The sequence below is a fragment of the Patella vulgata genome, chromosome 6 (genome assembly GCF_932274485.2).
Source record: "Patella vulgata chromosome 6, xgPatVulg1.2, whole genome shotgun sequence".
NCBI classification, from domain to species: domain Eukaryota; kingdom Metazoa; phylum Mollusca; class Gastropoda; family Patellidae; genus Patella; species Patella vulgata.
Window position 1 is genome coordinate 19,653,727 of NC_065884.2, and position 27,236 is coordinate 19,680,962.

Genomic DNA, 27,236 nt, shown 5'->3' on the forward strand with positions numbered 1-27,236 from the left:
AATAAAGATTATAACAAGTGCAGGTTTATTGTCAAAAACTATATATACATTAAACAGCAAGATAAAAATGATTAAGTATAGAATTTAAGTCGAAGCTCAATTCTAAGGCTTAATAATTGTTTGTAAATATTAATATTAACCATAAATATTAATTACCTTATCAATATTCAATTATCATCTTACCTGGCTTCGTTTTCGGAGGATATCTCCTAAACCGTTCAAGATGTTTTTATGAAACTTTGTACACAGATTAAACTATTGCAGTAATTTTGACATAATTTCCATAGAAACAAATTTGACTCATATTTTGGTATAAAAGTTCTGGTTATAGCCGTTAGATTTTAGGCATAGCAAACTTATAAATTTGTGTTATAAACTTTGCTTTCATGATGTCCTCTTCATGAAAACTTAAAACTAAAATATTTTAAGAATACAGATGATTCATTGGCTTGACTAAGGCCTCTTTTACTTGATACAAATACATCCAAAGTCTACTTGGAATCAAAGTAGACCTACAATAAATGGAAGGAAATATACAGTTATACATCTATGGCAAGAATATAAAATATTTTTTATAAATAAATAAAAGCAGGTTTATAATTTCTAAGTTATATTATAATACATGTACAAATATTTACTTATATAAGTCATGGAATGATTTGTGTGTACCATGGAACCTCACTACTGAATGGATCACTATATGGGAGTACCATGGCTGCTATCAGTGTTATCATTGTGAATGATAGCTTTCACTCCTTCTGTCTGTATCAGTATTGTGCTTGATAACGACAAGAGAATCATTGTTGAAACGTAGCTTTAATTAAATATAGTAATTGTTATCCATAGAACTTTCGTGTTTATTTTAATGTGTTCAATTACTAAATGCCATTCAAACAGTAAATGATAGCTAACCCTTGGTAAAAATGGTCTGTAATTGTTGTATTTAGATCCTGACCAAATTCCATATCCAATAACCCCACCCACCTACAATCTTACAATTCCCCACCTCAAAAAAGAAAACAATAAAAAAAATATCATTGAATGGGAAAAGCAAATGGCCTTTATTTGATAGTCAGGGAATTGGTCAGTAACATATTTTTAATTGTCCTTCCACACAGCCTTTTCTGAACTGGAAGAAATCACCAATCTGCATTTACAGATATAGCACCAGTATAGAAATAAGGGGCTCAGTTAATAGCTCTATAATAGTACTGTTACCTAAATTATTACAAAATTAATTCAATAATATCATTAATACTGGAAATATTGCACATATCTTAATCAATATTTTATAATATTGAACTAGTGTACATTGTTATACAATTAAAAACTTTCTATATTACAATAATTTACAGAATTTAAGGACACTTTCCTCTTTGGCTCTCAAATTCTAATGTAATTTATTTTAATGCAAGCTAAAATTATTTTTAAGACAAAAAGTAAAAACCAGCAGAAAATATCATTAAATAAATGTCTAACATAAAATGTTTCCTTGATGAATCATACATGTATAATGTGACGGCATGTTTCTCAACCAAACACAGTCTAGAATAAATAGTCAAGAATATAAAAATACACAATTCTAGGCCATACAAAAAACTATTCTGGTTCTTAGACAATCCTTTCAAAAAATGTCAAAGGATCATTGGGCTAAATGACTTCCTACATTGTGAAAACCGTGGGTCAATTCTGTTTGTCAGTAACTTTTATCAGGGTTGTGTTCTTGATAATCGATCCTGTAGTATATGTCAAAGGATCATATCACTTTTATCTGTGAAAACTGTGGGTCAGTTTACAAATTATCCAGTTTCATTTCTGATTGTTTATAACATTTATCAGGGTTTTGTACTTGATAATTGAGCCTATAGTATATGCCAAGTAAACTCCCTTGATTCCAGGGAATAGGACGGCGCAATAATTAATGAAAATGTTTTTATTTTTGGAAATACAGATGGGTCATTCAGCCCCTTTTTAAGTGATATGGCTGTATCTAAGAACCAGAATATATTTATAGGTTTACGAATCAATCAACTGATTTATGGTTTTAAACATCTTAAAAGCATAACGATTGAAAGCTAAATGCAGATTTCCAATCAAATTGAATATTGCCTGGAGAAAAACAAAAACGAGCAACAGCAAATAGCAACCATTAACTGTTATTGATTTAGGTTTACACAATGTGAATTATTTTAGCTTTATGTGACAGTTCTGCCAATTCCATAACATGCAGTGATCTGAGTAGAATTGTGACATTGTCAAACCCCAACAGTAATTGGTTAAGATAGTATCCTAATGTATTCAGTTGCCCTTAATTCTCACAGTTACTCAAATGACATTTTGGACTGGTCAATCGTGCATCCCTATGTTTGAACAAAAAAATATTACAACACCCTTGTCCTTTAAACAATTAAAATAAAAAGTGTATGATTCAATGTTATTATTATTATTAATAGAGTAGTATAGAAGTTATTAAATATTTTTTAATATACTGGTAGGCATAAAAAAACACCAACACATTTTTAATCCAAAATTGAAGTATGCAAAAACAAATCAAGAATTGCATAATATTGTAAAAACCAATAATTGAAGTATGTAAAAACACATCATGAATTGTGTAAGAAACCCAACAATATCCAATATCTTTAAATTAACAATAAATCTAAATAGATGAAACTCACACTGAAAATAACCTACACAAAACAGCGGGAATCGTAAAAAATAATTGATGGAAATCAGTTGCGAAAGGCTTAATTTAACAAATGTTATAGGTTTTCCCAGAGTCTCCTAAGTAATAAAAGTCACCCTATAAAACCTGTGTTTAACAGAAAACAATTTAAAATACTGTATCAAATGGTGAGCACTAGATATTAAATCCACTGAGATGTATTGACCCAGAATAATGGAGCAAACAATAGCAGTGAAATAGCACATTAGTGCCGACCCAGTCACACTAAGACAACAGTTGGAAAACCAATAAACTTATCTTTAATTCTATTTATGAGTTGAGCTGCATTTTACTAAGAGACAAACCATTCACACAAATAAATTTACATATTATACATATAAACAAGAACCCAGTCATTTAGGTGAAAATGAATGTGTTGGTTTTATTAATTTGGTGGAATTTGTTTTTGAGATGGATATCTCTGGAGGTCAAAATGTTTATGTGCATAGATTAAGCTGATCCATAATGTTGATATATAACAGGTTTTGTTTTAAAGGGTAAACAGTCACAAACATATATAAATTTAGTAAAGTTTAATCATATACACCTTCTCCAATTGAAACAACCCATCGGATCAGCACAATTTAAAACAAGGTCTTCCTTCTTTTAAAGAGAAAAAACATTCACTCATAAAAAGAAAAAAGAAACAAGAATCCTGCTTTTTTTTATAGTTTTTACATTTACAGTCATTCTAAAAAAATAAATGAAAACCAGATCAACAATTTATTTTGTTCATCTTTGATATTAAAGGGCAAAGGCACATGTAAATCATTTCTGTTCTTCGATAGATTTTTTGGAAATATAACTGAACTTAAATTAAAGGCAATTTAGATAAACATATCTCTTCCAGATTTCTTGATTAAAGTTGCTGTAAATATCTCAGCCATTTTCTATCCCGGAAACATATGATCCATAACATATCGTATACAACTATAACAAACACAGGTAAAGAATTTCTGAGATTTGTAACAATACTGCACTTTTGATTGGCCCTAAATGTCAACAAATCAGATTACAGATGTTGGTATTGCAAAGATGGAAGAAACCAGACTATCTTATGTCATTTGAGTAGCAGCTTCATTTTTATCACTTTCATCTTTTGTATTTACTGTAACAATCATTTTATCTCTTTCATGTCTCATCCCAACTGTACTTTGATTCATAATAATCTTCTTTTTTTCACTGAAAAAACAATAAGTGAATATTTACTCAACTGAATATTATAACCTATCTTTAAACAACTCAAAATCAATCTTTTAGTTGGGTATTCAATTTGTTTAATAGATAAGACCTGTTATATGTTTAAGTCAACATAATGATAATAAGTCAAGATAATCATAATGATAACGGGGCTAATACAGAAGCACTGACATCATGCAGTGTGCTATGACGGAAATTTTGCCCTGACGGTGGTGCTAAGGCCAATTCTTATTTCAAATTCCAGGTGTCAACAGGTATTCATCCCATCCGAATGACTAGATGCTGTCCTTCCCATGTCCGTGACCTGTTATATGTTTAAGGCAAGTTATTGGAAATTGTTAATCAATAGGTTTCTTCAACATTGTGTAAAAGCTCCAAGTCAATGATAACTTTCGATTCTAGAGCATACATAAGATTTTTTGGAATGATCAAGGGCAATAACTCTGACAGTAACCATAATGATAACAGGGCTAATAAAGAAGCACTGACACCATGCAGTGTGCTATGACAGAAATTTTGCCCTGACAGTGGTGCTAAGGCCAACTGTTATTTCAAATTCCAGGTGTCAACAGGTATTCATCCCATCTGAATGACTAGATGCTGTCCTTCCCATGCCCACTGTCCTGCATCACAGACAAAGGAAAACCATGCCTTCTTTATTTTTTACAAAGCAGCGGGGAAAGTGTTTTCAGCAGTGGGGCATTTGCCCAACAATTACTGTACTAATAAATGTGCCCTGCCTGCAGAGTGATTACAAGAAACTGGATGGATGGACTGACGCCAACATACTATCACATTAACAAGTAATGTATAAATTTCATTACTATGTCAGGGAGGAGAATACTGCCCTCGGTTGAACCATGGTGAGCATCCAGATAGTGTATGTAGTAACACATGACACAATTATATGCAATACAAGTTACTTAAAAGATTTATTTCTGGCAATGATTGGAGAAGGTTCTCTCATCTTTATCAAGAAAAGAATGTAGTGATGACAGCCTAAACCATGTTACTTACTTTTTCTTAATGTGTACTACAATTAATATTGTTACACAAATTATAAACACAGCCCCACATCCGATTCCAGCAAATACACCATGTGATATATCGACCTCATCATCATCTTCATCAGCACCAGTTGATGGTAATGCAGATCCTAAAATATACACAAAATACATCATATTATTATAATGGTCATTATATTTAACAGACTTTTCAGATGTGTTCCCTTCAATTTAATTAGGTTATCTGGTGAAACCCCAAAATTGATTTTCAAATTAAAGTATGATAATTTTTATGATCAAATGTGAACTGTGAGAGCAAAAGGAGTCAGAAGTCGCAATTAATTGTTTACGATAATATTATATGAACAAAAATGTAGAAATAGACTAAAATACAAAAGTAATTTAGTTTGCTTGTGAACTTTGTGTTATATCATTAAAAAGATCTATTTCTAACCCATTTAACATTTTTGTACATATTGTAAAAGACTTGCGACTTCTGACTCATTTTGCTATCACGGTTCATAAAAATTAAATTCTAGACTGAAAGTGATTATTGAACTCACAAAAGAAAGAAGTCTTTAAATGTCATTTGCATGTTTGGTAGACTACTAGACAATGTTGATAGCATAAGAAGCAGACAAACACACTCTGCTTATTACTTAGTGATGGCAATACTGATATTTTAAGATTTCAAACCGAATAGGGTTTCCTATTCATAACTCGCAAGACTATGTATTTAGGTTTTTGACTGTCGAGAAAATATATCTTTAAGAAAAATTAATAAATACACCGGCTTTAATAAAGACATAACGAGAGTACTGTTTTAAACATAAATGGCCTTAAAGTACAGTTCATGGTATCAGTGATAAATTTTCTCTTAATTGTGTAAAACCAAATGACATCCTTCTGTACTTACATTAATATTTCTAAACATGGTGCATATTACATATAGGGTAAGCAAATTATAAAATATCAAATATGAACATCCTACATTAAATGGCTTGACCTCTTTGAATTAGGCCAAATATTGCCAATCATATTTGACTTTATATGTAGATCTGTCTTTAAATAACGTGAGTGTTCATAGATGACGGATAAAGTCTTCAACTGTTGCAAGGCAATGAAACATTTGTCCACAGCAGCTAAGCCATCCGAGCAGTCCATAAGGTATGTCATAGGATTTTTCTTTTGTCAGTAATGAAAGCATTTACAAGACAGCAAAATTTGATCAAGAGTAACAACCCATCAAGTAATTATCAGAAAGCATTAGAATTTTTTTGTTTCCTGCCAACGCTAGCGTTAATTATACAAAACATGTAATATCATGAATTGAGCTCGTTATGTTGAAATTCAATAGGATTTTTCATCTGTGTATAAATTGAGAGTGAATTGGATGACAAATTTAACCTCTAGAGCGTCCACAAGATTTTAAAAAGTGATCAAGGGCCATAACTGTTGTGGCAATTGTTGGAAATCGCTAAAAGTCAATTGGCTTCTTCATCTTACACGGCCTTAAACAATGTGTAGCACATTACAGTGAATCGGGTGACTACTTTAGCCTTTAGAGGGTCCACATGATTTTAAAAGTGATCAAGGGCCATAAAACTGGTGGTAATTGTTTGAAATCGCTGAAATTCAATAAGCTTATTCATCTTACTTAACCTTAAGCACTGTGTAGAGCATCCACAAGGTTTTTCAATGTGATCAAGTCATAACTCTAGCAGCAATTATCGGAAAATCGATAGAGCGGCCACAAGAATTTTTTAAAAGGGTGATAACTTGGGATAGTAATAATCATTTGGATTCTTTGGCTTATGACCATAAACATGTAATCATTTAAAATCAATCTGATGATAACTTTAGCCTCTAGAGCATCTACAAACAATTGTGAAGTCGGCGGGCGATTTGGTGCATGGACAGACGGGGGGTGGCGACAAAAAAACAACCATATTTCAATGTAGGCCTTTAAAAATGAAACTACATATAGTAAATAAACTTTTCCCAACATTAATAGAAATAAAACATTAGATTAACCAATTCAATACTTTATTTTTACCTAAATCAAAGAGGTATGTATAATATAAAGACCACCACCTATACAAAGATTAAAAGATTAAACTATAGTGAGATAATACAGATGGTATTAGTTAAAATGGAAGAAATCACTACCTTCGTCAATAGAATTGTTTTGTTTTTCTTTTGATGTCCTCCTGAGAACAAAATAAACATGTGTCTTTGACCACGAGTTTTAAAACATCTAGATGTTGCTAGACTGGTCTGCAATTCCTGAACTTATCTCCCTTTACCACAGACACGTGAATAATAGCATCCAGTCAGAGGTTGTGACACAAACACATTCAAATCAAACATGACGACCTCCACGGAAAATTTAACAGTGAACGAACCTTGAACTTTGCAACCTCATTATCACTGGTAGACATTTTAGCTGGAAAGCGCCAGACCCGGTACTCGGGATAATCAAGGAATCTGATAGGCCCTCAGCTGGGTCGGGAACCAATCAAAATTAGTGCCGAAATATGTCGGGTATTACGTGAAGGGCTTGATAAGATGTACGGAGTTAAAGCAAAATGAAGACTTCTATTGAAGATACTGAATATGGCTATGCAATTTCAATACTCTAGATCTCCTTAATTAGAGAGAGAGAGAAATGGGGTTTAACGTCCACTCGACACAAACTAGGTCATTTCGGGACTAACATATGGTTTAATTTTATTTCAATAATTCGTTTTCGCATAGGGGTCTTTAGCAGTGGGAGGAAACCAGAGGACCCGGAGAAAACCCACGAGGTTGGACAGGCGACCCTACTCCTTGTCACGTACAACCGGGGATTCGAAACCACGCACACGCTAACCATTCAGCCATCCAACCCCCCCTCCTTAATTAGCAGATCAATAAGTCTGTAATGTGGATCATTAAACAGATTACTTGCCGGTATGGATTTTGAGTATTTGCCCTTTATCATCTGGTAACAAAAGCAATTCTGTTATAAGGTATTTATAGACAATAGTATTATTGTGCATGCTTATTAACTTACGGATTAATAATTCCTATATTAGTAGAAAGAATATATAGTATGTAAAAGCCATCACCAAATAGTAAGATTATAGAAAGTTGTTGATATATAGATAGATATATTAATTTCTCCTTTCATTACCTTTTGTTATATTATACTTATGATAGTCTGCTGGATTCAATTCTGTTAATAAAACATTCAATTAACAATTCAGGTCAATGACAAAAAATACTGTATACAGTCAAAAAAATGCACATTCTATAAAGAGCACAATAGCACCAATGAGAATAGAACTGGTCCTATCAATACAACATACTGTCCATCCGACAATTTGTCTGATGAGTTGATCAGATTTGACCGTTGCATCCGACGGTTTTATTATGATTTCCCCTGAAATTCGAGCATACGTGGTTATTCGGTCAAATATGATATGTTTTGTTTTTTGTACCTGGCAGGAGAGCCACTGTGGTTGAGTGAGTAAGGCACTGGTTCCCTAACCAGGAGATCCAGGTTTGATCCCAGTGAGAAAGTTTACCCAAAATTTTCCAGCGTGGTTCCCCTAGTCTTTTGGATGGGACAAAAAACCCAGGTCCAACGTACACATTGGTGGGCAGGTAAAAGATCCCTTGACAGTTGAAATAAGAGTAGACCGTAGCATTGCTGTCCGGGCAAAGTATACCTCATAGTACACTGCATGATGTTTATTTGTCCTCATTAACCCAGTCGGTGCAGAACAGTAGGACGTTGAACCCCATTTCATTTGTACAATAGAATATTCAGTATGTTATAAATTACAGTATTTACCTATAGAAGGGAGACAATATGCATTATGACTGTAGGCACTCTATCATTTTTCACAAGGTTATTGCACTTTTGTGAAAAATGTAAAACAAAAAAATACATGCAAGCAACAAACTACTGTCAAGAATTGAGTACATGTACTTACTCATACAGGTTTTATTAGACATCAATACATAACCAGGACAACATTCTCGAACTATAGAATAATACGTCTTTGTTTCATTGAACTTCTTCTCACACTGGAAATGTCTGAAAATAAAATGGTTTAAAAAATACCTAAGTAATTTTTGTTGCTTGATGATTAACATTTCATTACCCTGTTCTTAGGACACAAAATATATTATGATGTTCTCTACCCTTTTTTTGTCACACTGAATTTAACAGATTACAGTTGGGTATAGACCAGAATATACATGTAGAGAAAAAGTCTCTTATTCATGGACAAAAGGAGGATTTGTCTTGGTCACCCAGAACCTCCTAGTCTTCAATGTACAGAGGATCTGGCAGTTCTGGCTCATTATTCTCAAATTTTGACAACTCATCCAAGCTAATATTTGTAAAATAATTGTCTGAATGATAGGGACTAAAGGAGGATCAATCCATGTGACTGAAGACTTAGCATGTTCACTATTGTGCCGTTTCCGGTAAGACCTTCATGTTGGGAGTAGAGCCACGCAGATTCAATTCCAATACGTCGGTGAAGTGTCAAAAGGGTGTATCTAAGAATTTCTAAAGATTAAGAAACAGAACCTTTTGCATTTCAAAATTTCCACAAATCAAGATACAACATTTGGACACATGATACCCAGAACAGTTCTAATTGGCGTAGAGATACACAGCTTAGGCAGAAATGTGCATATTAATTGGGAGATTCTAAAAATGCGAAAAAGTGTATTTGACTAATTTCCCGAGATACACCCTTTTGACACTTAACCGACGAAAAGCTTTTTATTGCTCACCTGAAATCTTGAGAAAAGGTCTAGCAAATCCCAAAATACTATCAAAGAGGACATATTTCAGTTTAAATTAACTTGTTCATTATTCATTTTAAAACGCATTTCAGAACTGTTCAGAAGCCACCAAAATATCTAGATATACAGCATTTATATACTAATATTTGTGACTATTGTTTTGTCTGTTCTAGGTTGGCGGCTACACTAGGGTTGTCCCAAGGCTGAAATTTTGTGTATAGGGGTAGCTCGGACCGGGGAGTAACATAAGCTAGATGGCGTTGGCCTACCGGTTCCGGAGTTACATGCACAACCTGGGCAGCGCCGGATTAACCACTAGTCAACTATAAAACCATGCGCAAACAGTCTTTAAAACTAAAGACTGGTACTTAAATACTGTGTGTCATTTGCATGAACCTATTTTGGATTGATATTCCTTTTAGAGATGCAACTGTCACAATATAATAATTAACAATCCATCAAATGACTTCAGAGACTTAGTCTAAATTCAGGTGACCTTTTGTTTTCTCATCTCATCGAATTTGTCAACACATCCATGTCCACTGGACTCATGTTCTGCACATGATTTTGTATACTAAATTCTACACAGCGGAGGATATACATGTACTGAACCTTCAGATGATGATATTATAAATTATTTATCATATGGCTAATGATGAGCCAAAGATGTAGCATCTGGCATACTGCAGTACTCTTTTACTATTCATAATGACAATATGGAAGAACTTATTTAAATTGATAAACTTACTCATAATATGTACACATTTCACTAGAAAACCAGCGACAAGCAGCTTGATAGGCCTCTGTACAGATTTCTTGTGTTGTTTTTGTCTCAATCTTCTGACGAGATTTTAAAGATGTACAATACTTGCCACTGAAATATAAAATTTAATAAAAACATATTTTAAACAGATTAAAAGCACAAGATATTGGGTGTTATGTTTATTCAGCATAAATAAATTAACTTGGGTCTAACTAACATGTTATAAATCTGTATTCCTTTGCACTTTTTGGACAATATCTTATTTTTCACAGCTTAATCCAAGGTAAAATGTTTTCAAAATTGATTACTTAACATTTAATTAAGAAAACAAAACCTAATTATCAACAGCACATCTCATATTCATCAGGACTAAAAAGAGATTCATCAATCCATTTTACCCAACACTCCCTTAAATGACAACCAGCGACTTCAATCTGTGGAATAAAACCAGCACCCTCCACTTGACACGAAGTAGGTCATTTCGAGAGGCTGTCTTCATCAACCCAGTTGGTTCAGAAACGTAGGACATTCAACCCCCATTTCATTTCAAAAGGTCCAACATGATTCAATTTTATTTCATTTTACATCTGTAGAGGTGGGAGGAATCCAGAGGAACTATAGAAAACCAAAGAGGTCGGACAAGCGAACCTACTCCTTGTCACGCACAAACTGAGAATCAAAACCACACCATTTGACTCAATAACAGACCTTATGATCTATAGTGCATGTATTAAACACCATTCGCCCCCCCCCCCACACAATTCCTTTTTAAGTCAGGAATATTTAAAGTTCACATTGATATCTATTTATTCCACATCACCATCTTTATTGTCTTTGAGTTAGAAATTAAATGAAATGGAGTTTAACATCCTACTTCTTAGAGTTAGACACGATTTAAGTATAATTTATTTCTATACATGAACAGTGAGCTCAAAATGGTATCTTACCTATAGGAACTGGTATTTGAATTGAAATGTCTAAATTACTATTTAATGAAGAGCACACTTTTCAAACCTTAGTTTAAATAAGGAAATGAAAATAATGATTATTTGTCGTCATGACGTCTTGAGGCTTTAATATACATACAGAGAAAGGACAAATAATTATCTTCAGTTGAATTCTTATTCAAGCTTGTGCATTACTGCTGTTTACAACCAGATATTAGTTTCAGTTTGTTGACTTTTCCTCGAGCCATAAAGCGCAATGAGTCAAATAAATCTATAATCTGAACATCAACGAAAAAATGGTACTACTGCGGATTAAATAGAAAATGGCAATAAATCATTTAAGTAAAAGATGGTAAAAAGATGTGAAACATGATGAAATATTGAGCAATCAGAGATAATCATCTCCCCTGATTTATGTCGGTGTTACACACTGTGCTGCTTGAATTCATTGAACTATCAATAACAGTGTGTTATCAAAAATTGATTGCTCAACATGTGCACTGGATCGCAGACTTTTAGAATCAAACATAAGTCAGGCTATGAGGAAAGGCAAGATAGAAATAAGAACGTTCAGTAAAAGAAGGAAATTTAATTAATGACTGATTTTTCGACGATAATATTTTACTATCGTGTCATGGTACCTGTAATTTGGCCTTTTTGCTAAATATTTTACTGAAAGAACATGTATCAAATACACCAACCATGTATGAAGAATGAAATGAGGCTTAACGTCCTACTGTTCTGCTCCGACTGGGCTAATGAAGATGAGCATAAGCCACACAGTGTGCTATGAGGGAAATTTTGGATGGAGAGCAGCACTATATCGAATTCCAACTGCCAAGGGTTCTTTTATGTGCACGGCAATGTGCACACAGGAATCAGGGCCTTGGTTTTTCATCCCATCCAAACAACTATACATTGTCCCTTGCCAGGCCCTCACTCTGGAAAATCCTAATGAACTTTCTCAGCCAACACCGGGATCGAACATGGGATTTCCATCTTAGCGAGCCAAGGTCTTACGGAGCCATTATGACTCCCCATGCATGAAGAGTAAATTACACAAGTTTATTTGACTTTAGAATATGTCCATCACTCAGATTAGTCCTAACGACAGTATGTGAAATAGCAGGGTTACAGGTAAGGGAATGCATTCAAGATTAAAGCTGCTGGATGGCATTTGCATTTTTTGGACACTATCTCATTTATCACAGCTTATGGTAATCTTCATGTATGCCAAAATGTATTAAACTGATTCTTTAATATTCAATTAAGAAAACCAAACAAAACAGAGGCCCATCAAAAGATTTTACACACCACTTATAGGTAGCCCTGACTTGTTATAATGTCTGCAGAGAATGGTGAATGTTGCGAAATTTTGGATATGTCATATTTTTATTCCTTTCAGAGATTTAACTTTTACAATGTAGTTTTCAAGCGATTCAAATCCCTCTAATGATTATTAGTGGCTTTAAAAAAAATGACGGTCAGGTTTCACAATAAACAGAGAAGAGCTTTTAAAAATACCAACATTTCTTTTTTGAGTGTGATGCAGAGTATATATTATAATAACTATAATCCTCCCTAACCCCTGTTTCTGGATGGCAATACAGCGATTACACATAATATGATTGATGGACAAACTTAGATATCTAGCTCACAATCTCTATACTGGCATATTAAAAGCATCAGGGTCATAAAATTAATCTCAGTGAAAAAACTCAATGACCTACATGTACATGTACCAATATAATCAGCTAACCTGAATACCAAAACTGTCTAATATTTTACAATTGAATCTAGCTCAAATCATAACTTAATTTCTTTTTATCTCTCTGAGTCTACATTCTATATATATATAGTGTAATGTTTGTTACAAAATTTCTCTATGAGGTTACTTAATTAAATCTATGAATTCTTCGATTTACCTCATAAATATAGTACACACAATGAATATTAGAGAGTTAGCAACTTCTTTATGCAATAAACGTATAGACTTATTGATATGTGTACAGAGAGATTCCTTACGATATTTTGAATTGTTTCAGAGATTGGATCAATCTTAAAAAGTAGGTAAAAATTAGTTAGTTCGGCATTAGGTAAGTTTAGATAAGAGCTGCAGTTCTCGCTACAATAGTTAATAATGTCACTTGGTTTTATGGGAGTCTCGCCAAACATGTTACATATGAGACGCCCAAATGTTAAGGAGCCTCATAATAAATCACACGATTAACACCACAATTTGATTGATGTGGCGCCCAAAACTGCGTGATTTGTGGGGTGCCTTATCCCGGAAGGGCGACCATAATGACATGATTGGTGGGGTGCCTTATATAATGACAATATAAGATTGTCGGGCTATGCATAATACTGAGTGAGATTGGTTGGCGCCCACGACTTGATCAATGGTTTGATTGGTGGGTGCCTCATCCCGGAGGGGCACCCATAATGCAGATTTTGGTGGGCCGCCCCACGGTGAGGTCATAAGCGCCCATAATATAATTGGCGGGGCGCTCATAATGACGAGTAAGATTGATTAGGCGCCCACGAATGGATTCGTATTCCTTCCTTCAAATTTTTATGATGTTCATATCAAAATATCATAATACGCCAACATCGCATATTCAGCCTCAAAATTGAAATTTTCCGTCATTTTCATAGTTCCTCTCCTCAGGAGCAAACCCTAAAATTTTCCAAAATTTTCTGGGGGAAAGAGTCCCATAGACCATTCTCCGAAGAGAGGCGCGTCCACGGTGTAGGTACATCGGCACCCCCAGAAGCCCTTGAATCCCCCCAAACACTTTTGGGCTAGCTACGGGCCTGCTGAGATTTTCTTTTGTCTTCCAGGATTGTTCATGCTTTTCTTTCAATAAAGTTGAATGACAGAAATAGAAAATATTGAATGTGTGAAATAGCTTTATTTAACATCCGCTTCCATAGAAGTGATATTATCGAAGACAATAGCGACCTGCACAATCCTATATATATAACAAGTCTACAGATTAGTTTCATTCTTACATTAGTTTGATAATGAAGTCCAATCATCAACTGATCTGATTTTGTGACCTGTGAGTATCATAATTCAACTTGTTGAAGAAATGCAGACCTAATTACAGCAATTTGGCAGGTTTGTGTGCCGAATGGTCTAACAAGATCATTTTTAAAGGTCTGTCACCAAGTCAAGTGGTGTGGTTTCAATTACAAGCGTATACTACATGTACCTGCCTAACCTTTTAAGTTTTGTTACACAGATAAAGACTCTTGAGTGCAAACAAATTACTGAAAGCCCCTAAATGACCTTGGTTGTGTTGATTGGAAGTTAAAACCCCATTTGTCAAAAAACTTGACATATATAAATTATAAATATATAGGGCCTACCACCCTTTGACTTAAATTTTGAATAATGTATGAATCATTAAACTCATTTAACTTACCTAACTGGTGATGAACATAGACAAAATATCAGTAAAATCACCAACATATACTTCTCCATTGTTAAACAGCTGACTTTCTGTGTCAAAAAAGTTCTGTCAAAATTCATGAAATTAAACACCTTCAGCCACCGTTCTGGATTTATTTCTTGTTTCGTTGAATCCATAACATTGAATCTTGAATACTCTAATAAAACATTATGCAAGATATATGGTTAAACCACGAAATAAGAACTAGGGCAAATGATTTCGACAATTAATCGAACTTTGGCCCTAATTTTTGTTGGTCAGCTGTAACTTATTGCATTTCCTGAACGTAAACATCACACAGTAACCTTTGACCTAGTGTCGGTTGCGTGTAAATTTCATATTTTATTCCCAAAAAAGAAATATATATTCTAGTTTAGTTTAGATTTTATTTTTTTAACGAACTGATATCTACAAGGCTCCTCAAATATGTCTGAGATATAACTGAAAACAATGTCATCGTCGCCCGAATTTAGGACAAAGAATTGACAAGTTGAATTAATGACGTCATTGGTTGAATGGTTAAAATATTCTTCCGGGGCTAAATTTGGCAACATCCTGGACGACCTTGACCTCAAACTTAAACAAACCATTGCTTATGTCATAAATTGATTTGAACACGTGCTTCCTAAACAATAATAATGTCAGACATCAATAATAGCTCAATTCCCAAGCAAATTAAACTGGATGCAACATTTCCATCTGTCCTGGAGAATGAACACAACACGAATGCTTCTAACAACGATGTTCATGAATTTAAATTCAGTAATGAATTATCCCTAGAAACAATGTAAACATTCACATCTGATCTCGTCTTCTACTTACTTTCAGTTAACATTCATACATGTATTTGTTATATCAAATACAAGAATACAATATAGTAATAAATTTTGGCACTAATAATAACATTTTTATATTTTAATAGAAAAGCAACAAATAAACTTGAAAGTCTTGAAAAGAGAAAGGAAAAAAAGTAAAGTTGATTCAAATCATAATCATGTTCCATTACATTAAAATCATTTGTAATTATTTTTTTGTATCTACTTGTAGAAGACAGATCCAACAAGAATTTTGTAAAGAAAGAAACTGGGATCAGTATCATTCCCCGAGAAATATACTGTTGGCTTTAGTGGGAGAAGTGGGTGAGCTGTCAGAAATCTTGTAAGCATCAAATTATTATTTTTTTATATATAGTATAGTCTCAGGAATTGATTCTGCTCTTAATGCAGTGTATATATTTTGTTTCTTGTGCAGTAATATGCTGCATCATTTGTTTTTGTTAGACTGTTCTTATGAATAGTTTGGTAAGTATATATACCCACTTCCTCAAGAATTTAAGAGCTTTTACAGTTTGTCAGGATATTCCCACATCCACTTTAATAACACAAACATTGTAAGTTTAATTATTGCCACCCAGAATCTATTATCGGTATCTGGTTAGAGGGTTGATTATCCCATATATCGTTTTATAGTCTAGTAGCAGGTCAACAAACCTGGAAATATAGTCCATCTAATGTTTTTTGATGGATTATATATTTTAGTCCATTTTTGGGACGATACAACATCCTTGCATAATAATGGCCAGTTTATTTATATTTTTAGACAAAGTTTAGTAGTAATGGGTTTGTAATTTAGGTGAATATAAAATATCATTAGTTATTGATGTTTATTTCAGTCAGTGGAAAGGGGAAGTAAAAGAGGGCCTTCCAGGTTTGTTTTCATTGAAATAAATTGTAATATTATTATAATGCATTTATAGGCCCCCCATGCATGTAACAGCTGCAAATTTATTGTCAGCAAATTCCACAATACATGTTCCTTATACCCTCATGAACAATCCTACCGACTATTAAAACATTCCATCCTACTTAGGATATTCATTAGTTACAAAGTAAACAGGAAGGTAAACTCTAAAATTTTGGATTGAAAAAGTTTGAATTCTTGTCAATATGAAAAAGATTGGACAAGAACTCTCGTCTGTCGGGCATTCGCAATAAAATTTAGAGGGACCAACAAATGCAGGAGTTGACAATGCATTCACATTAAATGTGGGCATATAACAATATACAATCGATTTACAGCATGTTTTATTATGTAGTTTCCATAAAAATTGGACATAGAAAAGGAATTGTCAAGTTGAAGGATGTTTGTTGTGTGGTTAAGAAAATAAAACATAACAAGTAGGAATTTATATATTATGTATATAGTACTTTTAAAAGAACTTTTCTTCCTTTAATTTTCAGATTTTTCAAAGAAAGAAAAAGATCATGTTGGGCAAGAAATGAGTGATGTGTTGATTTATCTAATAAGAATGGCTGATCGATGTAAAATTGACTTATCCACTGCTGTAACTGATAAAATTAAACAAAATAAACTCAAATATCCAGCAGATAAAGTGTTTGGAAAAAGTGAAAAATATACAGAATATGATTGAAGAAGGGACAGAAGAGTTTTGCGAGGACAAATCAGATTTTATTTCATCCATTTTATAGCTCTCACATGATTATTGACATTCAAAATAAAACCTATTTTAACACATCATAAGTGAGTGGATTTGTTTCTTTACAGATTTATATGTGGTGCAGTAAAATCAATTTTCTCAATATAAATACTCAAGCACACACCATAGGTATTTAAACGTGTTTATTGGAGTTATTTCCCTTTAAACATCAGATTTCTTTCCTTATATAGTCAATAACTGTAGTGTTAGTGAGCTGCTGTGGCTCAATCAGTGAGTAATGCACTGGGCTCACTAACCAGGTGGTGCATCGTTCGATCCTGATATTGGCAGGGAAAGTTTCCCATGATTTTCCAGCGTGCTTTCCCCTTGTCTGTGGTGGTGATCATGTCCAGGCAAAATTTCCCTCATAGCACACTGTGTGGTGTATGCCCATCTTCATTAGCCCAATCGTTGCAGAAATGTAGGTTGTTAAACCATATTTCATTTCCTCAACTATGGCCCTTTTGCTCCCTGGCATGAATTGCATAGAAGATAGTATTGAATGTGATGTTATATTTTGTTCTTAAGCCTAACTTAAAGCCGCAGTTGAACGATTTTGAATCCCTTGCAAACTACAATATTGTGAAAGTTGATCTCTAAAAGGGACTATTAGTCCAAAAATAGTCAAGTTGTGTTTACAAAGATATGAAGAACAGACATTTTCAGAACATTTGTCATCCTTTTTGATGGGCCTCTTGCTTATCTGGTTTAAACCAAATAATACATCTTTGTAGGGAGACATGTAAAATTAGGTATTGTCCAAGAATGCAGGATCAGTGACTTAAAGGTCTGTTCTGTTGACATATTGAGCCAAATACAGTCAAGAAAACCTGGAATTTTGCAGGCCATGTTAATGCCTCATGATGGATTTTGTCTTTAATGTTAAAGTCGAACATTTATATCTTGGGGAATAACATCACTGGTCGGATTTAAATTTTAACATGAATTTTAAAATCGGGCAATGAAAATCACATTTCTTTATGGTGATCAACAGGTTATTCTTAACAATTTATGTCCTAATGGCCCTCTGTAAATTAAAATCATAAAGAACAGACTAAAATATATTGTTGATAATTTTCATAGACTCAACTATAACCATACACAGAATATACTCAAAAACAACACAATAATTTTAAATATGTAAATTAATGCTATAGTGACCATGTACATTTCCATAAAAATTTACAATCTGCTTAAAATTATTGACATTGTGTCTATTTCATTTACAATCAGTGATGTAATGCTGTGGTAATCTATGTAGCTTTATTACAAAAGTGAAAACCCCCAGAAAGCAACAAACTACATATTCAGGTACGGTACATCTATTGTTAAAAAAAATAAAATTTCAAAACAATATTATGTGAAAAATTTAACAATTGAATTATATGCATTTGAAAAATTATTTCATTAAATACTTCATTTTCATATTTGGTGAGCTTTATAATTACTATTTTGGTTTTGTAATTTACAATCACATAAACAATCTTATAAATATTTTTGTGAAGATTTATTTCTTTCCCTTCTTTCCCTTTCCCTTTCCTTTTTTTCCACCACCCTTCTTCTTTTTAGCTTTAAGAGCTTTACGGACCTTGTATGATCTCCAGAAGGCTTGAACAGTCGTAGCTGCTCGGATCATACGTGCCATCTCTTGTTCTGCCTTCTCACGACGTTCTCTAGCCAATCTACGCTCTTCTTGTATTTGTTTGTATTCTGTTTCCAATGTTTTAAATCTTTCTTCTAATTCATGTAACTGTTTCTTTTCTTCTGTATATATTTCATCAATTTCTTCATATTCATCCTGTCTTTCACCCATATCTTGATCGTACTTCTGTATCCAGTTTTCAACTTCAGTTTCAACTTTGAATTTTTTCTGGAAGAGCAAAATAAAAGAAATTTATTTTATGCATATAATTGATTAAACTCTAAATTTTGGATGATAAAATAAACACAAGTTCAAACTGTCACTCCAGTTTAAATGGCATATGTTGTATACAAGGCAGGGTAGATTCCTATCTAGAACACCTGATACAACTTTTCATTTAAGAAATTCATCTACATGTACCTAATAAACTTTTGCTTAGGTACAGAAAGTCAAAAACTGTTCTTGTAATATATTTCAGGGTTTAGGTATAAAAATCTGTAGGCAAATGCAACTGTTTTCAAAATTCTGTTTCTTGTAGAGAACTTTATTGTCTAAAACAGTTTTGGACTTGGGGGGAAAAAGTGCTAACTCCTAGGGAAGAAAATGTTAAATTATTTTGCTGTAAAAACATTACCAATTCTGTTTTATGTATAGAATTTTATAATTATGGGTCCAAAGCCCACTGTGGCTATTTTGATACCCCTAAGTGGGCAATGTCGTAATATCGTGCCATGTTCTTTGTTATCCTTTAACATTTAACCCTCATGCTTACCTTTCTTAATTCTTGTTCACTCTCTCGGTGCTCTGTGGTCATAGTTTGAAATGATGTACGAAGTTGATTTATTTCTTGTTGTAATTTTTGACGTTTTCCCTCACTATTTTTAACATCAGCTGTCTCTTGTTTTTCAGCCTCAGCTTTAACTCTTCGTATGTGCTCTTCAGAAAATTTCTCAATTTGGTGTAAATCTGCCTGCAGTCTTCGAATAACTTCATTTTTCTTTCTAATCTGTGAAATGAAAAAAAATAAATTAGAAAAATTATTTAAATCTGATTGATTAAAATACAGATATAATTTTAGTTTCATTACAATGGTATCCACTCCATATAGATATGACAGATTACAAGCTAGATCTCGTTAGGGTTCTTGAATGATGTCTATTTATATTTAAATTTTATTTTGCTCTCTGCTTCTCTGTAGATATTCCTATACAACCTTGTTGCACAACTGAACAGACTACTGTCTGAACCATCTTTGGTTATTGTAAACTTACCTGTGTGTTTGAAATCAACTCCCGTTAAATAAAATCCATTGCACAATTTAATATCCCAACGAATAAAGAAGTTCTCTCTTGAAAAAATTGACGTATCTACTTGTATTTTTGACTGAGTTCAAGACAACATGGCTTTCCTCCCGTGTTGGACGAAACCATTGAATCTGTTGCGGGGTATGACAGCGATTTTGACAACCAAGTGTTGCAATCAAAACAAAGCGTCGTCATTTCGATCATTTGAGTTTGGGCAACGAAAAATATCAACTGAAGACAGTTTTGACCGTATCGTATTGTGATATGGTGCAATATTTATTGTTCATCATGAAAATATATTCTTTATCAATTATTTTTTTTTTTTAATTTATTGTAAATAATACTTAAATCACACCATGGCATAGCCCCCACCTTCAATAGAAGGCTTAATCTTGCTTTAACTACGTACATCTTATAAGATGTTGTAAAACTCATAGTCGTTGCTTCAGTAACATGCATATACATGTAGCCCCATAATTTTAAATACCCTGTACACATACGTTAGATCTATCATGTTATATATCAGATTAAAGATATTCATGGGTAAAATTTAAGACCCGTAAAACGAATGTCATTGTTTTTGTGTCGTATTTGTGTTCAAAAGAAAATTCATTCACCCGACTCTAATCAAAAATATGATTAAAACAAAATATTTCAAAAGGTAAAAGCTATAAACTTTGCAGAGATTTTACTAGAATGTTAAAGATAGTAACAAAATAAAGGAATACTGGCAGTTATGTGTGTGAACGCCCAAACTCAATACCGAGCCGGGATTACACAAAACTTGAATTGTCGTAAAAGTACCGCAAACCGTGCCATCTTGTAACCCCGATACACAATGATCTCCATGTCAAAAGTTTGTGGGAATTCAATTTTTTCAAGAGAGAACTTTTTTATTTGTTGGGATATTAAATTGTGCAATGGATTTTAATTAAGGGGAGTTGATTTCAAACACACAGGTAAGTTTATAATAACCAAAGTTAAGTAGTTTGATCATAATCGAAGAAATCCGTTTAAAATTTACGATGGTTCAGACAGTAGTTCATTGGCTAACCATGCATGCAGTTTGTTTAAACACTCTTCTAGATCCCAAGGTCAAGAAGACAATTTGACAAATAAAATGAAATTTCACTGCAAAAAAAAAAAGAAGGGAATAGGGTCAGTGTTTTAATAAGGGACAGAAGTTAATTATATTATCTTATAATGGGTGGTACTTTTTACCGCCGACGACCAATACTTTTACCGCCGACCGTCGTGAAACTACCGCCGACCAAATACTTTTTACTGCCGACCGCATTGTAATGACTTTCGACCGTATTATAATTACCGCCGACCAAATACTTGTTACCGCCGATCAAATGCTTAATGATTCCTTGTTACCACCGACTATATAAAATTAATTAAATTATTAGTGACAAATAAATAGATTTGGTTAAATACACAGAGTTTGATAAAAAATATAGAATTTATTATATATAAATATGGTCGACAACCCTAACCCTCGCACTAATAGAAGATAGGCCTAAAATGTTATTTATTTATAACCAGTAGCTGAAACAATCTTGATATTTTTTTTAATTTGCCCTTCAATATCTAAATTGTAGTTTGTCCTTCCATATTGTTTAAAATATATATGAATGTTTTTCGACAGTTGTACGTGATTACACCCTCAAATAAAAAATAATATTCTTGTATTCTTTTTTATAAAAAAAAAACCAACCGTAAAATAGTCGGCGGTAACAAGGAATCATTAAGCATTTGGTCGGCGGTAATTATATATTACGGTCGAAAGTCATTACAATGCGGTCGGCCGTAAAAAGTATTTGGTCGGCGGTAATTACACGACGGTCGGCGGTAAAAAGCATTTGGTCGGCAGTAGTCGGCCGTAAAAAGTACCACCGTCTTATAATTTTAACTTACAGTTAGTATTCTGAAACAACATTAAAAACATTTTAATTTTCTTTTACATTTAAGAATATTGCATTAAATTATTACCTCTTCATCTCTGTCCTCCATTCCTGATTTCAGTTCAGCTTCAAGTTTTTCAATTATTCCAGCATTGTACCTTTCACGCTGTGATATTTCTGCTAAATATGCCATTCGTTCTTTTTCTTCTTCTGGGGTTGTTAAAAGTTTCCCCATTAAAATGTCCCTGAGTTCTTGCATGGTTATTACCATATGCTTACATTCTTCATTACGAACTCGATATTCAGCAATAACTGTGTTAGATGCAGCAGGGTTAACTTGGAAAGCTCGTAATATGTTTTTACATGAAAAACTAAGTTGTTGAGCAACCAAAGACAAATTACGAATAATTTCTTCCAGCATTGCATCTGCTTCCTCTGCTGATCTTCTACTTGATGCACTTGATCTCCGAGATGGAGGTTGACTAATTTCATCCTCTTCTTCCTCATTATCCTCCACCTGTCCACCAGGTGTTGAACTTTTACGAGACGATTTTCCGGATAAAAACGATTTTGATCTGGCACTCTGACTTGGTGTTTGTTTTTCTAAGTATTTGTCAAGTTCTGAACGAATTTCATTATAACTGTTTTGTATAACTTGGTGGTGCTGGAGAAGATCTATTAATTCAGAACCAAGCGAGACACGAAAGCGATCCAAATTGGATATTATGTGGGGCAAAAGAGTTATTATTTCTGTTCTTCGTATTGTCTCTTCAAATACGGACATTACCCGCTGTGCTTCAATAGTGGCAATTTTCTTGCGAGCTGGTTCCAATGCTCTTGATGGGTCAAGCTTAATTTTACGCATTCTTCCTACAGGTACTCCAGGTGGGGGCACTGGTTTGACATTAACATTTTGGTTTAACTGCAGTTTCACATGAACTGTTGGTTCAGGTTGAGTAACACTGATCGTTTCAGTTATAGAAGAAGCCATTATTATCAAATATAACTCAAATACTTAAATAAACTAGTAAAAGCAGAACATATTTTTCAAATACTGTTAATTATCGACCTTAACCATTATTCACATTCCGGTACCTTCAAGTTCAACAAAACTCATCATGTTTTGATTCCGTCAATACTGCCTCGGTGCTCAATCTTTGTTTGAATATAACTACACTGACAACAAATAGTTCTTTAAATTAAGTTGCAATATCGACACAGTTATTTGTAGAGATCACTTCAATAAATTCGACGTATTATGTTAATTATTAAAAAATCACATTATCAAAATTATTTTATATTTTATTTGCTATGAATCAATTTATAGTTTTAAAATATCAAGGTGCAATTACTAAGGAACTATTTTATTCATTAAGGTACTTCAAGTCATTTCGCACTAATGGGGTGGGTTGTTTCGTCACTAATTTCAAAATATCAAATTCATTTCTTCACCGCACAAAGTTATAAAGTTAATTAAATATGTTTTAATAAATGAAATGGTTCGTTTGTTTTAATAAAACCTCGATAAAGGTTAATGAAAACATTTCACCGTCGTCATGTTACGAATGTACCTGTTGACCCCAACAACGAAGGTGAAGGTAATTCAAAATGGAAGTAGACGATGACAGGAGTCCAAGAGCGAGTTCTGTCAATGCCAGTGAGTTATTCGAACAGTTAATCAAACAAATTATTGTAAAAATTACCACATGTTTTCGATTTATATATCACTCCGTGAAATTTTGTAAGCAGTCGTATTCAGAAAATGTTGTTTTTGGTTTTCGGCAGCTTTTTGTTTATTTTTATAGTTTAGTTTAGTCAATTAATTAGTGTCATCTAATCCATTTTTCAAATGTGAATATCAGTGATCAATTATAACATACTGGTATCTTAACGATATGATTATAATATGTTCTCTCGTAGCTTGGTCAATTATTGCAATCTAAGATTCAAGAAGTTATTTTTAACAGACGATATATTTCCTAAGACTGGTGCGGGAGACTACAATAAATTTTAAATAGCAAAATAGGCTAGATATAAAATGCCAATAATAATGAAATGGTCAAAGCATTTATTTTTTGTGAGAGTCCAAATTGGCCAAATTTATTATGTAACCACAACAACTAACTTCAGTCTCTGGTACAGAAGACAATCAGTGGCTAGATTATTTAGTCTAGCTAGGCTATACCAAGTACGTATATCAAAGAATAGTGTTAGTCAACCAGAAAATATGAAAACAGATCACATTAAAATCTTTTGATAAGCCTCCGTTTAATCTGATTGAATTTAAACCGAGAGATATCTTTGACATTTTGATTTATTATTTAAATGTTCAATAATCAATTTAATTACGTAGCATGGATTAAGTCATGAAAAATTTAATACCGGTACCGTTAGTCAAAAAATGCAAATAGCGATAGCGTGTTTAATTTTAGTAGATCTACAAGCAACAGTGAATTAATACAAAAAATGAAAAAGTGTACCTAAAGGACAAAAAGTCTTTAACTCGTGAAAACATCAATGAAATGAAAAGGTCTTGACTACATGTAATTAATTTTGTTATCACCAGACAAGGCTGACATCACAGACTAAGCAGAGTATATGTCACATGCACGCCACTCATCTTTTGATATTAGAATGTGACTGTGTGCAAAATTTGAGGACAAACTGTTTTAATCCAATAACTGATGACTATGCAAAATCCAATCTAATATACTAAGACAAATTTCAGTCAATACTTGTGTTGTCAGTTTTAGACTTCTGGAAAGGTAGAGGTATGCCGTTGTTTAATTTTGTATTACCGACAGAAGGTGAGACTTATTATTGAAAGTGATTGTTAAGAAAAATAGTCTCTTTTCACTGGACTTAAATATTGGTCATGTCATGAAAAATTCCACCGGAGATTTGATTTCTTCTGCTTGTCAGGCAATGCAACATACAACCACAGCATTTAAGTCCAGAAAGGTTGTCACAATATGAATCTTTAGATACATGTACGCAGTAAATAAAAAGCAAAATCTTTTTGTCATTGGTATGTTGAAATGAAATGTGATTTAATGTCCTACTTTTCAAGAAATTTCGTCTGGACACCAACGCTAAGGCCTACTCTTATTTCTAATTCTGACTGTCAAGGGTTCTTTTACATATACACCAATGTGTACAGGTGACATTGTTTTTACATCCCATTCGAATGACTATACTTGTCTTATTTCAACCAAAACCTAGAGTAAACAAATATTCCACTCTTGTAGAGTGTTTAGTATTTTGTCCTACATGTAGGCCTACATTGGGCCTTATCACACAATGATTATCCAGTCCTAAAAACTTTCTGGATGATATCCGATTTTAGATTGAACCGTAACTAACAGTAATACTCTGGAAATGGAAATAATTTAAATAATTAAGATTTCATTATGCAAGTGCTAAAATCTTCAGATATTGCAGGTCTTTTTTCTGGCTTCAAATATTATAGTCCATAATCAACTCTCTAGATCATCGGATGGCTGAGATATTGAATAGATTAGAATCCGCGCCATTTAATTAACATGGTTATTAATATTAAAACTAAATGACATAGCCTAGCACTTTCAATTACCCAGAATTAAAATCTGGTCATGATGTGGCTCTTTAAAGCAAACCATTTGCAAAGCATCTCCTAATTAAATGAATCTAATTTAGACCCAGACAATCTTAAAAGCTTTAGACCAGTTTCAAATTTGTCTTATCTCTCTAAATTGATTGAAAAAGTATTAGCTGATCATTTAACATCAAACAATAAAGATATTGGGTCTAAATGAAATTTCTTTTAGCAGTTAGAAGAGACAGCATTACTTCTTGTTGATAATGGTGTCAGGTCTAAATTAATTTTTTTTTATCAGCAGTTAGAAGAGGCTTCATTTCTTTGTGTTAATGTTGAAATTAATTATTAAGAACACCAGTAACAAACACCACAGTTCTAAGCTACATGTACTGAGCAACTTAAGTGCATGTAGATGGATTTTAAATGCACTATTGAATCAGATTGATATTATTATTTGATAATCAACTTATTCATGCATTATTATGACTGTAGGCTACAACTACTGTTATTCAGATATCAATCTTTTGACATGAATATTTAATTGAATAATATTGAGGTTATCTGTCACTAATCAAAATAACACACCCAATTCAGTATTTTTTTTTAGAGTCTGTAATATCTGCCCTTATGAATAATATGTGACATACATTGCTGTCCATGTATAGTGCATGATGAGACTAAGAATGCATGCACAGCCAAGTGCAGCTTAACTGCCTTTAGGTTATACAGAATCAGAGTGCAAGGTTTGTTTCAAGGACAAAACAGAGTGTGCACATTTCTGCTGTGTTATATTCTCTGCATTGACCAATGATTCGTGAAAGTATTTAGTTCATAGTGTTATCTCTAACATATCAGTTAATTTCTTCTGGATACTCCCATATATAAATTGAAAACTTTTGGAGCTCATTTATTTTCATATACTGTAGCAACTTTATGGAACACTTTGCCGTTTCACCTTAAAACCCAACAAACCTTAACTTGATTCAAATCAGACTTGAAAATATTTCTGTTTCAGAAATATTAGGATTATTATTTTATGCATGTGTTGTGGCATTTGATGTATTATACAACGTATGTGTGGTCTGTGCTTAGAGCATGTCCTTGTATGTAACATGGATTATTTAGCACAATATAAATTTTCATTTTATTATGCCCTTGATTTACATACCCATTAGACCATGTCACATGTACAGTAAATTTATATAGATTTATTTATGTGAGAATAATTTCAATAAGGAAACCAGGAAGAAAACTTATGCGAGAAAATTTGCCATACTAAACCTTCTCATCACTTTTATTTAGCTTTTTTCTTCTCCTTTTTTCTTTTTAACACAGTTAATCTTTCAAATTCACATCTTCATGTTGAAAAGTTTCACTTTATTAGGTCTACTTTAATACCAATATTA

General features: G+C 33.1%; 3 protein-coding genes and 1 long non-coding RNA gene across 6 annotated transcripts in view; 2 read left to right on the forward strand and 2 right to left on the reverse strand.

Moving 5' to 3' along the window:
• Positions 1 to 201: 201 nt before the first annotated feature.
• On the reverse strand, positions 202 to 27,221 carry LOC126824726 (uncharacterized). 3 transcript variants are annotated; one of them, XR_008788496.1, is made up of 7 exons: positions 27,112 to 27,221; positions 14,877 to 15,060; positions 10,484 to 10,609; positions 8,910 to 9,013; positions 8,105 to 8,146; positions 4,943 to 5,081; positions 202 to 3,907 (listed from the first exon to the last, which is right to left on the reverse strand). It is a non-coding gene; the product is annotated as an uncharacterized LOC126824726 (long non-coding RNA). The 3 variants fall into 3 exon arrangements; XR_008788495.1 differs by lacking the exon at positions 27,112 to 27,221 and having other exon boundaries at positions 14,877 to 15,218; XR_008788497.1 differs by lacking the exons at positions 8,105 to 8,146; positions 27,112 to 27,221 and having other exon boundaries at positions 14,877 to 15,218.
• On the forward strand, positions 15,470 to 17,438 carry LOC126824728 (dCTP pyrophosphatase 1). The gene is made up of 4 exons (XM_050554070.2): positions 15,470 to 15,690; positions 15,951 to 16,061; positions 16,576 to 16,610; positions 17,144 to 17,438. Exons 1-4 carry the CDS (start codon positions 15,542 to 15,544, stop codon positions 17,332 to 17,334), a joined length of 486 nt encoding a protein of 161 aa, XP_050410027.1. The 5' UTR covers positions 15,470 to 15,541; the 3' UTR covers positions 17,335 to 17,438.
• LOC126824725 (dynein regulatory complex protein 10) lies at positions 18,463 to 23,410 on the reverse strand. The gene is made up of 3 exons (XM_050554066.2): positions 22,342 to 23,410; positions 19,815 to 20,048; positions 18,463 to 19,270 (listed from the first exon to the last, which is right to left on the reverse strand). Exons 1-3 carry the CDS (start codon positions 23,242 to 23,244, stop codon positions 18,908 to 18,910), a joined length of 1,500 nt encoding a protein of 499 aa, XP_050410023.1. The 5' UTR covers positions 23,245 to 23,410; the 3' UTR covers positions 18,463 to 18,907.
• LOC126824724 (two pore channel protein 1) overlaps positions 23,856 to 27,236 on the forward strand; it is a 33,444-nt gene continuing 30,063 nt past the window's right edge. Inside the window, exon 1 of the mRNA XM_050554064.2 lies at positions 23,856 to 23,910. Within this exon, the coding sequence (XP_050410021.1) occupies positions 23,862 to 23,910 (49 nt within the window). The 5' untranslated portion in view covers positions 23,856 to 23,861. The remainder of the gene's footprint in view (positions 23,911 to 27,236) is intronic.